A 16,383-nucleotide genomic window follows, 5' to 3' on the forward strand; every position below is an offset into this window, starting at 1 on the left:
CTAGTTGGAATCTAGCTCCTTTGGGATACCAAAGACCAATGCTTGGTGTGTGCTTAAGGTACCTAAGGATTCTTTTAACGGCAACCGTGTGAGCCTCCTTAGGACTAGCTTGAAACCTAGCACACATACACACACTAAACATGATGTCGGGCCTAGATGCGGTCAAATATAACAAGCTACCAATCATAGAGCGGTAGAGAGTTTGATCAACCATTTTACCTCCCTCATCTAGGTTGAGATGTCCATTTGATGGCATTGGTGTCTTGATTGGCTTACATTCATCCATTTTGAACCTCTTGAGAAGGTCCTTGGTATACTTCTCTTGAGAGATGAAAATCCCTTCTCTCATTTGCTTAACTTGAAAACTAAGAAAGAATGTAAGCTCTCTAATCATAGACATCTCGAACTCCTTCGACATCAATTCACCAAACTCTTTGCAATAATCTTCATTTGATGAGCCAAATATGATATCATCAACATGTACTTGACAAATGAAGATCTCTCCATCAAGCTTCTTGATGAATAGTGTGGTGTCGACCTTCCCAATGGTGAAGCCCTTCTTAATGAGGAAATCCCGAAGGCGCTCATACCAAGCTCTTGGGGCTTGCTTGAGCCCATATAGCGCCTTGGACAACCTATAAACAGGATTAGAATATCTAGGGTCTTCAAACCCAGGAGGTTGATCAACATAGACTAGTTCATTTATGAAGCCATTTAAAAATGCACTTTTAATATCCATTTGATATAATTTTATTTCATGATGCGATGCATATGCAAGGAGGATATGAATGGCTTCAAGTCTTGCAACTGGTGCAAAGGTCTCTCTAAAATCCAACCCTTCAACTTGAGAGAACCCCTTTGCAATTAGTCTTGCCTTATTCCTCACAATAATGCCTTGATCATCTTGCTTGTTACGGAACACCCACTTTGTTCCAATGACTCTTGCACCTTGTGGTCGCTCTTCAAGAGTCCAAACTTCATTGTGTGTGAAGTTGTTCAACTCTTCATGCATGGCATTTATCCAATCCGAATCTTGAAGAGCTTCTTCTACATTCTTAGGTTCAACGCAAGAGACAAAAGAGTGATGTTCAATAAATGAAGCAAGCTTTTGAGAGCGAGTCGTTACACCCTTTGAAGGACTCCCTATGATGAGATCTTGTGGATGTGCTTGTAGTAGAGGTTAATTTCTTCTATCAACCACTTGAGGGGGAGGTTGTGGAGCATCAACATCTTGAGCTTGTGCCACCATTTGATCATGAGGGACATAAGTATCTTCATTTTCTACTCTCCCATCTTTTATCACCCTCTTGTGGCACATTTGATGAAGAATGTGGATCAATCACTTGTACATCATCTTCATCATCTTTAGGCTTAATGTCTCCAACCAAAATGTTCTTCATGGCCTCCCTCAATGGTTCATCTCCTACATCATCAAGATTCTCATGTGGTCCTTGGGAGCCATTAGATTCATCAAATTCTACATCATATGTTTCTTCAGCCAAGCCGGTGGCATGATTAAATACTCGATCTACTTTGGACTTTGATGAGTAACCAACAAGAAAGCCAATATCACAACATCTTTGAAACTTCCCTAGATGTTGCCGCTTCTTATAGATGTAGCATTTGCAACCAAATACCCAGAAGATTGATATATCCGGCTTCTTCCCATTGAGCAACTCATAAGGGGTATTGCCAAGAAACTTTTGAAAAAATAGGTGGTTGAATGCATAACATATGGTGTTGATAGCTTTCATCCATAGAGCTTCGGGTGTATTGTACTCATTAAGTATTGTTCTTGCAAGTGTGATGAGTGTCCAGTTCTTTCTCTCTACTACACCATTTTGTTGAGGAGTATATGTTGTGGAGACCTCATGCTTGATTCCAACTTCATCATAATATGCTTCAATGTTTGTGTTGTCAAATTCTTTTCTATTGTTACTTCTTATCTTCTTGAGCTTCACTTCAAATTCATTTTGCACTCTCTTGGCAAACTTCTTGAAACATGATGCCACTTTAGTCTTGTCATGAAGGAAGAATAGCTAAGTATATCTAGAGTAGTCATCAACAATCACAAGATAATAGAGATTTCCTCCCAAACTCTTGTAAGTTGTTGGTCCAAATAGGTCAATGTGAAGGAGCTCTAGCACTCTTGTTGTTGACATATAAGCTTTTGTAGGATGAGTGTTTGCAACTTGCTTGCCAGCTTGACATGCACCACAAAGCTTGTCCTTCTAAAATTTTACATCCTTGAACCCTCTCACCAATTCATTTTTCATTAGCATCTTGAGTGAGCTCGTCCCAACATGAGCAAGTCTTCTATGCCATAGCCACCTAAGTGATGTTTTGGTGAATAGGCATGTCTTCAAGTTGGCATCTTCGGAGGTGAAATCCACTAGATATAGGTTGTTGTATCTAAAGCCCTTGAATATGACTTCATCATCATCTTTCTTTGATACAATCACTTCCTTCTTGATAAACAAGCATTGAAAGCCAAGATCACATAATTGACCAGCGGATAGCAAGTTGAAGCTTAATGAAGCAACATATAGCACATTTGAAATTGAATGATCATTTGATATTGCCACTTTGCCCAATCCTTGAACTTTGCCCTTTGAATTATCACCAAATGTAATTCTTTCTTGACCATCAACTTCTTCATCTAGTGAGGTGAACATACGAGGATCACCGGTCATATGTTGAGTGCAACCACTATCAATAACCCAATAACTTCCACCGGTCTTGTAGTTCACCTACACATAAGAGATTAAGCTTGATGTTTAGGGACCCAAACTTGATGAGGGCCCTTGACTTTCTCAACTAGTGACTTTGCAACCCAAATTTTCTTAGGTCTATTCTTGTTGGGAGGTCCTAAGAATATGACTTTCATTTTTCCACTACAGTCCTTTCTAAGCATGTAATGAGCATTGAAAGCAAAGGGTCTAGCATGCTTGGGCAAGGGTTGTGGTGGTGGGGCTTGACACTCATGGGCAAAGCGACCTTCTTGTCCACATTCAACACATCTATTTGGCTTAGGCTTTGACTTATGTTGTTGTTGGTGTTGTGCTTGAGCTTTCTTCTCTTGATGTGCCAAATACCCAATGCCACTTCTATCCATCTTCATTATGGTGTTCATGAGTAGCTCACTTTGAAGATATTGACCTCTTGTGAACTTGCTCAAGCCGGTCTTGAGATGTTCTTTCTCCAACTTGAGCTTCTTGTTCTCTTCTTTAAGTTTATCATGATTTTTCTCCATCTTGAGTCTCTTGTTCTCTTCTTTGAGCTTCTCGTTCTCAAGAGCTACATCACAATCATGATCAAGGTTCTCTATCACAATAGTGTTGGTGGTTGATAGCTTTTCAAGCTCTTTCTTGAGCTTTTCATTCTCATGCTTGAGCTTGACATACTCATCATAGTTGTCGGTCTCAACCACTTTCTTGCCTTTGCCACTAGATCCTTGCTCAATGCTCTCAATAATTAAGTCATCACATGATGTAGCTATATCAATCTTAACAACATGGTTAGTAGCATCATGTGGCTCATTAGATAATAACTCATGAGAGACAACAAGATTATCATGATTAACCTTGAGATTTGTATACTCTTCTTTTAGCATATTGTAGCTAGTGGTGAGCTCATTATGTATCCCCTCAAGTTTATCATATTTTTCTTTAAGCTCCTTTTTAGATGATTTGAGCTCCTTGAGTTTGGATGACATAGTTTTGTTTTCTTCTCTAAGCTCAACACTAGCTTTTTCCGCTATGTCATATTTAGCTAAGAGTGAGTCATTCTCAAGTTCTAGCTTTTCATTTTTAGCTCTTGTCTTTCTAATGATTTTAGTATATTGGTTTAGCAACTTGACAAGATCATCATACGAAGGTGATTCAAATTCATCATCACTATCACTATCATCATTGCTAGCATGATCATCACCACTACTATCATTATCATTTTGTACCTTTCATTCACCCTTGGCCATAAGGCATAGGTGTGTATAGGATGATGGCGGTGGTGTCGGTGAGGATAGTGAAGAGTCAATTACAATAGCGGCCACCTTCTTGTTCTCACTTTCATCATCGGATGAGCAACTTGATGAATCAATATCCGTGAGCCAATCACCAACGATGTATGCCTTGCCATCCTTCTTCTTGTATGGCTTGTTTTTCTTCTTCTCATCATCATCTTCATGACTTGAGTCATCTTTCTTGCCCTTGTACTTCTTCTTGTACTTGTCTTTCTTGGGCTTGGGGCATTGATGAGCTAGATGACCAAGTTTTCCACAATTATAGCAATCCATCTTAGAGATGGGCTTCCTTCTATTGCTAGTGAAGAATTTCTTATTCTTGCCATCAAACTTGACACCATTCTTGTTGAGCTTCTTAAGCATCTTGGTGGGTTTTCTCACCATGAGAGCAAGACTTGCATCATCAATTTCATCATCGCTTGAGCTCTCATGATCAACTCTTGGTTTGCCCTTCTTCTCTTGGCTAGCCTTGAATGCCAAGTCTTTCTTCTTGGTGGAAGAAGAGCCATCTTGTGGTGTGATGTGCATATATATCTCATATGCATTGATCTTTCCTAATATTTGAGTTGGTGTAGCAGTGGAAAGATCACCTTGATGAAGCACGGTCACAATATGCCCATATTTGTCAATGGGGAGGACACTCAAGATCTTTCTTACAACATCGGATGGTTGCATTTGTGTGAGTCCAAGCCCATTGACTTCCTCTACAAGAACATTCAAGCATGAATATATCTCATTAGCACTTTCTTTAGGAAGCATCTCAAATGAATTAACTTTTTCATAACAAGATGGTAGCATTCCTCACGCTCACTCTTTTTTCCCTCATGGAGCACACAAATGTCCAACCATAGTGCATGGGCGTCCTTGTGGTTCCACACATGGTTAAAAACATCTTTGCAAATGCCTCTAAAGATGGTGTTTCTAGCCTTTGCATTCCATTTTTCGTAATTAACTTCATCGCCTTAAAGGTGTGTGGGATCCATAGGTTTTGGGAAGCCTTGTGAGGTGGCTCTAAGAATTCCAACATCTAAAGCTTCTAAATAAGCCTCCATGCAGATTTTTCAATAAGAAAAATAATCTCCCTCAAAGATAGGAGGAGGTCCATCCCTATAGGACATCTTTCTCTAGGCGGTTAAGCCTAATTTAGTGAGCACGAGACTCTAGTACCAATTGAAAGGATCAAGATGCCCAAGAGAGGGGTGAATTGGGCTAATTCTAAATTATTTGCAATAATTAAGCCCTACACTTAACCCACTTCACCCCTTGTGCCTAGAATGTGTTTGTATTATTCTAGCGCACAAAAGTTTAGCACCCTAAATTCAAATCCTACTCTAGCATGGCAATTCTAGGAATGTAAAGACATGAAATGAATTGTTCAAATGTAAATGCTTAAAGTAAAGAGAGGGAAAGGAAAGAGGTGATGTTTTACCGAGGTATCTGAGAGTTGCCACTCCCCACTAGTCCTCATTGGAGCACCCGCGTAAGGGTGTAGCTCCCCCTTGATCCGCACAAGGATCAAGTGCTCTCTACGGGTTGATTCTTCGACACTCCATCATGATAAATCACCCACAACTGCTCACAACTTGAGTTGGGTCATCCACAAGCTCCGCTGGATGAACACCAAGCTCCCAATTAGCACCGAGCCATCTAGGTGATGGCGATCACCAAGAGTAACAAGCACAAACTCTCACTTAACAACAACAAGCCTAATGAGAAGGGTAGATGCACACTTGCTCCTCTCCTTGCAATAATGAGGACCTTAATCTTGGATTCACAAATCTCAATCACCTCACTAGGCTCTTGCTCTCCCTTGAACTCTCAAGGTGTTTCTTAGCTGAACAAATGGGCAAGAGGCCTCCCTTGGACGAGTGGAGTAAGTATTTATACCCCCTCATTCAAAACAAAATGTTGGGAGGCTGAGTTAGCACTCTATGGGGTGACCAGACTCTCCAGTCAGGGTGACTGGATGCTCTGGTCAGTTATCCCCGCCACCGTGTTAGAAAGAGCTGTTAAGTTTAGACTGGACTCTGACCTATGTCTGGTCAACACTGATCGGTCACGTCCGGTCAAGAAAAATGCTCTCGAGAACCTTACTGATGTCGACCAGATGCTGGCACCTAGAGTCCGATCACTTCACTATTTAGCGTTTGGTCAGTTACCAGATCCTGACCAGCATCCAGTCAACATCGACCAGACACAGCCACCCAGTGTCTAGTCACTTTTCACTTAGTGTCCAGTCAGTACCAGATGACTTTAGTTGATCAAATGAACTGACTGGACTCACACTCTAGCGTCCGGTCACAACCAGACCAGCGTTCGATCAACATTTGACCCTTCATTCACTTCCAACTTGAAATCCTATGTGAATGATTTTGCTCCAATTGGTCTTAGGGCTATTCCTGAGCTACCTAGTGCTAGATTTGACAAGTGTGCACCACACCTAACCCACTAGACTTACCTAGGTCAAGCTACTAGTCCATACCCCTCTTAATAATATGGCGAAAGGAAAAAAACAAAGTCCTAAACTACTCTATGTGTCTATCCAACATCAAACGACACTTAGAACTAGTTCATCCTTAACCTTGTCGTCCATCCTTTGAAAACTGAAACGATTTCCATCGTTAGGGGTATGACCACCATGATTGCCCAATCAATTGCCATTACCATGACCTAACTTAAATTTCCTCTGCAAAACACACGTTAGTCATAGTAATCTCGTGTTGTCATTAATCACCAAAACCCAACTAGGGGCCTAGATGCTTTCAACGACCCAAGAAGGCTATGGCTCAAAAGATGATCCATGACTTTTTTGGTTCAGTCGGCCGCTAATGTGGCCATGGGACCACAAGTCAACTTGGGGGATACCCATTAATCTCAAGCACGCGCTTATCGACATGGTCCAAGCCAATCCATTTTGTGGAAAGCCACATGAGGATATGAATGTGCACCTGCAACACTTCATGGAGGTATATGGCACCTTCACCATCAAGGGCATCACGTCTTTGCCTCTTACTATTCTCCTTGCTTGGGAAGGCGAAGCAATGGTTTTATGTTAACTGTGAAGCTATCAACACCTAGGACAAGTGAAAGCCCTAGTTTGGTTTTGGATAATTGATGAAACCTAAGTACTAACCTATGTCGTCAAGGGTGATCATGAGCTAGGTTGGTACATCCAAGTGATGGAGCATAGTGATGAAGTCCATGGAGATGGAGATGGACATTTGATGATGATGATCAAGCTCCAACTTGGAAAAGAAGAAAGAGAAAAATAAAAACCAAGTGTTGATTAAGGCAAAGGTATCAAATAGGTTTTTGTTTTGTTGATCAAGACACTATAGAGAGTGTGATCACACTTAGGATCGATAGTCGTACTATAAAGAAAGGAAATCTTTGGCTAAACGGTTATCGAGTGCCACTATGTGAAGTGATTCATGTATATGCATTTAGAGACCTAGTGTGCTAACAATTGACCCTTGAAGAATGCTAACATATGTGCACATGAGTTATACACAATGTGGTTAGCAACTTGAAAGCAAGGGTGAAGTGCTTGAGGAGATAGAAAAAAGAAAAGGAGGTGAAGGTCAGTGACCGGACTCTGTCTATGCAGAGACCAGACCCTAGCCAGGCATGTCTTATCAGTGGACCAACGCTCGGCCAAGAGGGTTGAGTTGGGACTGGACACTGGACCTGACTCGAGCACAGCGTCAGGTCATGACACATAGAGAAGAAGCTACTCGGCCTTGAGAATGAACGCTGGCATCATGGCGCAATCGGAAGCATAGGGAACACTGTTCCCACATCCAGTCTTAGCGTTGAGGCATGCGTGTAGCTGAGAAGAAAGGACCAGATGTTGGGCATGTTAGATCATCACTGATAGAGGGCGTCTGATCAGAGAAATCCCTCTCTGGGTGCTTACTGGACTCAATCAGATGTGATGTGTACATGAGTTCGGTCATTTTCTTTGTCTAGCCCAGTTGTAGCTTAACCCTCGAGTGCGGTGTTAGGCGAATGTTGGAGATGAATGGGTGAGGTTCAAAGGAGGACACGTGGCATCTATCGGGCGACCGGACCCTAGCTGACCAGACACTGGGGTGCGTCCGGTCGAGTCTGCGCGATCCCAATAGCTCTCTGAGCCTTGGGGGCTCTATAAATAATAGTGGCTTGGCTTTGACTCACTTTGCTACACATTTTTATCAGTGATACATCCTTGTGAGCCAAATTAAACACCTCCCACTCATCTCATCATTGATTCATCATCATAGTAAGATTGGGAGTAATTCCTAGTGCATTTGCTTGAGTGATTGCATCTAGTGGCACTTGAGGATCATTGTGGCTATGGATTTCTTATCACTCTTGGTGTTTGCCAACTCCTAGATGGCTTGGGGCAGCAGAGGAGGATTGGCATGAGTTGGTGATTGTTCATGGCCATCTCCCGGTGATTGTGAGGGGTCTTGTACCTTCCCCAATGGAGAGCCGAAGGGTAACTTGATGGACCAGGGTCCTAGGGGTTCCCCATAGGGTTTACTACTCAGATGGGCCCGGGGCTGGTCCGTGATCTACTAGAGGACATGAGGCAAGGTGGCGTGGCCTTCAAGGTACTCAAGATCAACTTAGTCGACTTACTAAGAAAGCTAGATTTTGTAATAGGACTAGGACTCTTCTATTGTAATCGACTAGGATTAGATACATGCCCTTTTTGTCTCTCCTATATAAAGAGAGGTATGATGCACCCCCTTGTACACACAATTACACCAATCAATCCAACATAAAAAGCTACACGCCAACTGGATGTAAATGCTATTCCTCGATCATGAGGGCCCGAACCAGTATAAATTGTTTGTCTCTTTGCGTTTACTATCAAGTTCTGCTTACGCTGAAGCCCTTCAATCATCATCCTGGGTGGCCCCGTGATGAGTTGTCGGTCATCAAACATAGACAGTTGGCATGCCAGGTATGGGCTTTCGGTGACTTCATGATTAAGAGCTCGACGGTCCTCGACAACATGATTTTCATGGAGGGATCCAGCTTCATCTTTGGAGCTCCTAGATCTGTATGGTGGATGACTCTGGCCAGCTTAAGAGTCATCTCATAAAGATCCTGGCGGAAATTTTCACGTCTTTCGATCTCTGATACAACTCAGACTTGGGAGGCCATGGAGGACATAGACTCTCACTTGGACATGAGCAATCTATCTAGGTTGGAGATCCCATCTGAATTCCAAGTTGAAGACCCAATTTGTTTTCTACTCGGACTCAAGAATCAAGCTTCAATATATCAAGACACAATCAGCTACCTCATGTAGTCAGAGCATGAGATCCCATTGATAGGTGCCTAGAAGGGTTTAGTCTTGTCCATTACACCCGAGGGAGGCATCGTTCACTGGCCAGGTGCTTGACCTGGTACCTCTTCTTTAGATCCATCTTGTCTAGCTGACATGGTGGAGCTCCTGCCCTATCAGGACGGTAGTACTCTTCCAGCTAACAATGATCACAGTTCCATAGACATCATGAATAGTGTGATGACTACAGAATCTAGGATGCACTCGACAACAAGACATTCTAGAGAAGTCATCATGGCTGGTCACCCACCTCCTATCCCTATGCCACAGGCTCTAGATATCCAAGACAGAGAGGAGGCTTTGTCTAACATCTCCCCAGACACCCAACCCCAAATGGGGAGACTGACGAGCAGAAGGTGGCTAGGGAAAAGAAGAACAGAGCACGATAGGCTCGTCGTAACCATGCCTAGCACCACAAGGAAGAGTGGGAGTGGTACCAGGCAGCATGCCATGAAGTTGAGTGGCAACGCTTGGCCTTAGAACCCAAGTACGAGCAATTCCAACAAGATCAAGAAAGAGAATGGCAACATCAAGAGCGTGATGCCTTCATGGCATTGGCATCATGCAACCTTGATGCCAATTTCATGGAAGTAGCTGGCCATAGAGTTTTTACAACACTCTATGCCAATGTCTATGCCCTAGCAAAAGAGCTAGCCGCTATAGAGAACCCAACCGATGATCAACGGTGCCTCAAGGTCATTCTGGAATCCATAGCCCTATAGATGCAGCCCTCCCACCAATTCTCGGTAAGGGGCTTCGCACCGAGTACCAGCCCTTTCATGTTTAGGGCCACAGGGCAATCAGAATTGGAATTAGGGTGTCGCACAGTCAGCCTATCATCATTAGGTTTATAACTATAGGGAAGGTAGAGGTGACTCCAAGTACAGGGAGGCTGGCATCTCACCAGACAGATTCCCATGTTTCTCGAATAGACTCCTTTTTGTCTGGCTTCCCTACAAGTTCAAGCCATCCAACCACTCCAAGTATGATGGGAAGACCAAGCCCAATCAATGGTTACGTATCTACTCTCAGTCCATCGAGTTAGCCATCGGTGATGATGATATTAAGGTTTTGTATTTTCCCATGGCACTTGAGACTATGCCACTCGCCTGGTTTGACAAGCTATGACCCAACTCCATCGATACTTAGGAACAACTCCAGCGTAAGTTCTGTGAAAATTTTTGTGGCGTCCTCACCCACCTAAGCACTCGGATTGAGCTCAAAACATGCAAATAGAAACAAGATGAGACCTTCTAGGAGTACTATCACCACTTTGCAGAGCTATGAGTGCAAGTCTATGATATTACTGACTGGGAAGTGATAGAGCACTGTTCCAATGGGATCAAGTATAAGTGGCAGTTTGAAAAGTTCTACGATGACAATCCAGAGACAGCCGAGGACTTTAAGCGTATCGTCCAAAAGATGATTGCATCTGAAGAACATACATGCAAGCGGTTCCTGGTGTGTAATCAGCATGACACTAGAAATTACGACCCTAGGGGCAATCAGGGTGGACAGTCCAACAAAAAATGAGGACTTGTCCAATAAGACTAATAAGAACAATAAGAAGTTTGAAGACCTCAAGAACCTACCCTGCCCTTTCAACAAGAATGTCAAGCACATAGCAACCAAGTGCAGACAACTCCAGGAGCTGGGGTTCTATGCCAAGAGCAACAAGGGCAAGGGCAAGGTTGATAACAACAAGGATGGAGATGACAACCCTGATCTAGGCTTTTAGCAACCTAAGGGTGCCATCGCAGTAATCTTGGTAGGAGTCCCATCTGCGTCAAACAAGCGCACTGGGAAGTTGGCACTTCAGGATATCTTGGTAGCGGAACCTTCAACACCCAAGTACGTTAACTGGTCCAAGTACCCAATCCAATTCTCTAAGAAAGATCAATGGACTAGTGTGTCTAATGATGTCCATTACCCACTCATCCTGGGTCCAACAATAGTTGGTATGATAGTCCCCAAAGTCCTGATCGATGGCGGTGCAGGTCTGAACATCATATTTCTAGATACATTAAAGAAGATAGGCTTGGACTTTACCATCCTACTCACTCCCACTGACGTCCCATTTTATGGGATAGTACCTGGCAAAGCAGCTATGCCACTCGGACAGATCATGCTCCCGATCATGTTTGATACCCCAAACAATTTCCGAACAGAGTTCATGAAGTTTAAGGTGGCTGATTTTGAATCATCTTACCATGTTATCTTCGGATGACCTTCTCTAGCCAAATTCATGGCTGTTCCCCACTAACTGTACCTCTTGCTCAAGATGCCAGGTCCCAATGGCATACTCTCCTTCTAAGGCAAACTAAAGCGCTCATACGACTACGACATAGAAGTCGTCTAGATTGTAGCTGATGAGATCCTAACATACAGGTATGTTAATCCTCAGGTCCAATGGTTTCCAAATGAAGAAAACCCCCCGACCGAACCCTTTAGGATCACCCGAGGGCTCGGGGGCTATGCCCATCGGGCACGCTCACATGAACCCTCTGGCAAAGAGACCCGGCTGAGCCTGACTCGACCACAGCTTTCGCCTAGGGCTTGGGGGCTTTTCTGAGCCTTGGGCTCCCAATCTACGGCACCTCTAGGCCTGGCCCTTAGCTCTAGCCTAGCTAACGATGCTAGCTAAGGCTTGGGCACAAGAAGACAAGCCCTAGGCTATCGATGCCTAGGGGCTCCCTGGCGTCGCTCCCTAGGTCTGCCCCTACCAACTACTCCTCCAACAGGGTCATGTCTAGGGCATGACACAAGAAGACAAAGCTTCCTGTGGCCTCTAGGGGCTCGGGGGCTTCTGGAACCACACGTTAGCCCCCTGAGCTAACCTCCTTTGCCACCAAGAAGACTCCAAAAGGTCTCACCCAAGGGAGGCCAATCCAAGCTGACACCCCCTAACACATAGAGTGTCAGAATAGAGCAGCCAGACAACGCCCAGACTTCTTTGGCTCTAAGACACCTCGACAGTCCATGGTGCACCATTGTAAGCCCCTCCTGGACTCTGATGCACGTAGACCATAGACTAGAACCCACAAACTACCTTGTACCCTACCTATCTCGTTATATAAGAGATAAGGTCAGACCTAGAGGGGGGAGGATCCCGATTCGATCACCAGACACTCCATTCCATTCTATCCACCTGCGCTCTACACCAAGAGCAAGGCAACCTAGAGAGGGGCACTAACAGCCCCTCCTCCACCGCATCTCGCCATATCCTTCCTCTCTGATGAGGGGGAGACTCCACCGGTGGGGAGACAACCTTAGGATTAGCACTGAGCTAACCACCCTACCAAACCTTCTTTCTTTACACTCTATTGTAACCCCCAAGATTTTGGGTGCTCTTGAGTATAAGGATCATCAGCTGTTGGACATAAGGACAAAATTGGCCCAAACCAGGATAAACTGTTGCATCTTCTCTGTGTGATTCTTGTGTTCCTGAGTCCATCGGAGCCACCAGAGACCCCATACTCTAACACCGACTCGAACATCATGCTTGCCGTGGTTTCAACCTTGTGATAGCTGGCGCACTAGGTAGGGGCAGCGTTAAGTGCAATTCTATCTCTACGCTGGCTAGAGCCACCTACCTCATCACCAGAGCAAGCAGCGCTGCCCTAGACTATGGTGTTCGCTTCCCTGACAAGTTCTCCATCATGACCGGCGCCTTCGCTTTGGGCTAGGTCCTCAACTTTGGGAGCCTAGCCTACATGCTGACTGCTACGGTGAGCTTTGACCACTTCACGGGGCTACACTAGCGGGCAATGAGCCCTTGGCATTGCCTCCTCTGCCAAGACTCTTGGGAGCAGATCTCGAGGTTTTGGCCTACCAGATCTGGCGTGGTCTGGGCCCGAACCCCACCGTGTTGGACCACCGCCAGATGTTCTACATGCTGGCCAATGTCCACCACTAGATCACCACTAGTGAGGTGCTCCCACCACTTGATCACTTTTGGTACTACCTCCCAGACCTACCTTTCATGATAAAGAATGTGGCGGCGTCCTTCTAGCTGGAGCTAGAGCACCTCATCAGTCGTGAGGCACCATGGAGCATCATCCTCTCTGGCGCAGCAAGGACTGATGTCCCCTCTCTTCGCACCTTCCTCGAGGTCCTCATAGGGAATGGACTAGAGTATGACTCTATTGACATCGACTGTGATGTCCCGCCATGTATGTGCTACCACGTCGATGGCGATGATCTTGCTAATGAGGTGCCCGAGCTCATGCCACCGGACCAGAGCCCCCGTAGCCATGTCACCCTCGAGCAGCAGGCCAAGAGTTCAGCCTCTTGACACCATGTCATGCTCTCCCAAATGTCCTAGATGACGGCCATTACCAATAGGAGGCATCCAACGCTCACACCCCGTAGGCGGTGGGGAGCAGCAGCGACACATCTAGCAACAACTTCGACCGGTCATAGACCTAGGGCGCGAAGCCTCAGCAGGGGCAAAGGTGTGACCTTTCTCCTCAGTGTCCCCCCACGTGGCACTGGATCAGCGATGACTATGACATCCATGAGACCATCAAGGCTAGGCACCATGCTTATGCATAGTCCTTTGCCCCTGAGCGATGGGGTAGGGGCCCCATCCCGGATCACTTCGTCCCCTTGGCGTTTGGGGCATTGATCTAGGCAGCCACCTACCCTAGGCATTTTTGCCCACCAACACACATCTCTAAATATGACGGTGAGACCAACTCGGACCATTAGCTAGAGGATTACTACCTCGCCATGAAGGCTAGGGGGTCAGATAATGACTTTGCCATCCAATACCTTCCTCTACTTCTGTCAAGCCCAATCTGCTACTAGGGAGATCTTCGTGTGGTCTTCATCAGCCACTTCTAAGGTACCTACACTCACTCAAGGAACTCCTAGGATCTCCGCAACTATAAGTAGAGGGCCGACAAGACCCTTTGGGAGTACATTCAGTGCTTCTCCAAGAAATGCAATGAGCTCCCAAACATCACCGACGCCGACATGATCAGCGCCTTCATTTGTAGCACGAGCTACGAGGCACTCGTCCACGTGCTTGACCATGAGACCCCACACATGACATGGGAACTCCTAGGTGTCCCACCCAGTATGCCACCGGCGAGGAGGCCATACAGGCCAACTTCAGTGAGAAAGCCAAGTCCACCGACCACCTCAGTGGTGGCGATAGCGCCAACAATCCTGCCTCATCTAGCGACACCATGATAGGTAGAACAAGGGCTAAGAGCGCATGGGGAGGAGATGGTCACCGCGGCCAACCACACCGCCAGACCCCAGCCCCGCGGGCATGTTGTGTGACTAGAACACTTCGAGAAGTCCCTTTGCACATTCCACGGGGGGTAGGCAAAGCTTCTTCTTAAGGATTGCGCCACCAAGAAGGGCTACATTTGTAGCACCCTCAGCCAATAGGGCAAGGCCCAAAAGCCTACCCCGAAGGCCAGCGACCCGATGAACGGTGCCTAGGAGCAAGACAACGAGTTCCCTGAGGCCGAGCACTGCCTCATGTTCTTTGGGGGCTCCTAGGCGCATGAGTCCTATTGGCAGCACCGCCTCACTGAGCCAGAGGTGAACGCCGTCCACACCCTCGCTGCACTGATGTGGCTCCGGTGATCCTAGACGGCCATCACATTCGACCAAGAGGACCATCCCAATCGTGTCCCCCATCCGGGGTGCTACCCGCTCATGGTCAGCCCAATCGTGGGCACCACGAGCCTCACTAAGGTGCTGATGGACGAGGGCTGTGGCCTCAACATACTCTATGCCAACACCCTTGACAAGATGGCCATCCCTCGGAGCAGCCTATGCCCCAACAAGGTGCCATTCTATGGGATTGGGCCAGGGAAGGAGGTCATACCCCTCAAGCACATCCGGCTCAATGTCACCTTCGGCCAGCCGGACAACTTCTATAAGGAGCCACTCACCTTCGAGGTCATCGACTTCCTCAGTGTCTACCATGCCTTCCTCAACCGACTATGCTTTGCCACATTCATGACCAACCATAACTACACTTACCTCAAGCTCAAGATGCCTAGCCCGAAAGGGTCATCATCGTCGATGGCAGCTTAGAGCAGGCCTACTACTACGAGCAAGACTGCATTGCCCATGCAGCCACGCTCATCACCCCCTATGTTCCTGATGAACCTGGCCACAATGCAGGAAGGGCACCGGCAGAGGAAGCATCCAAGACGATGGCGATGCTCGACCGATCGAGCATCGACAAGGCGGTCAAGACCTCTAGCGACAGTGGTGGCTCAGCTGGCCCCTCCATCTAGGCACTTGGCTCCCTAGAAGGGGTGGACCTGATCGAGGTGAGTTTTGACCTTTCCCCATGAGGGAAGGCCATCGCCGAGCCATCCACCTAGAAGTGACGCCTCCCGAGCCAAGGCCTTCCTGCCAACCTCCCTCGCTGGCCTACCTCTCCAACAACAAAAACCAAGATAAATCCCATCCTCCCGACCCCCCTTGCTTTGCTTACCTCTATTTACTCTATTCGTTATCTTCCTTGACCCAAGCCATCCCAATGATGGCTTGGCCGCTCCAAAGGATCGACTAAGCTAACCACTTGCTAAACTTTTTTGAACGAGGACCACTATAGAAGGCCCTCGATTGTGGCGAGGATGGGATGGATAGAGTAGGAGGAGTAGGCAAAAGATCGGCAAGGTGCTAACGGAGCGACCCCGACCATCATGTTACCAGCTATGTCTTCATTCCCCTCTCTTATGTCCATTCCATTTTATTTGCAGCTATCTACCTATCTCCTGATCCTTCATCAGATCGTTCCACCCCACTACATGCTAGTCTGGGGGGGGCCAGAAGGGGCATCGCCGAGGGTTCAAGGCTAGCCCATTAGGCTTCAAGGTTGCCCAAAGCAACTAAAAGTGCGAGGGACGTTCGGGAGGCAAGCCCACGCGGCTGTAGCCGAGGCACCCAAGAGTGCCCCAACCATTTTAATGAATGATGTCCGAGCATTGGCCTAAGCCACTCATGGTGACCCAACAAGGGAGGTAGGGAGCCCCTGAGTATCAATAGATGG

The 16,383-nt window shown here is 46.4% G+C and overlaps 1 protein-coding gene across 1 annotated transcript; it reads left to right on the forward strand.

Annotated features, from left to right (window-relative positions):
- The first annotated feature begins 15,032 nt into the window (after nt 1-15,032).
- Nucleotides 15,033-15,416, forward strand: LOC136468924 (uncharacterized). Its single transcript, XM_066467321.1, has one exon. It carries the CDS (start codon nt 15,033-15,035, stop codon nt 15,414-15,416), a length of 384 nt encoding a protein of 127 aa, XP_066323418.1.
- The last annotated feature ends 967 nt before the right edge of the window (nt 15,417-16,383 follow it).

Source organism: Miscanthus floridulus, chromosome 8 (genome assembly GCF_019320115.1).
Source record: "Miscanthus floridulus cultivar M001 chromosome 8, ASM1932011v1, whole genome shotgun sequence".
NCBI classification, from domain to species: domain Eukaryota; kingdom Viridiplantae; phylum Streptophyta; class Magnoliopsida; order Poales; family Poaceae; genus Miscanthus; species Miscanthus floridulus.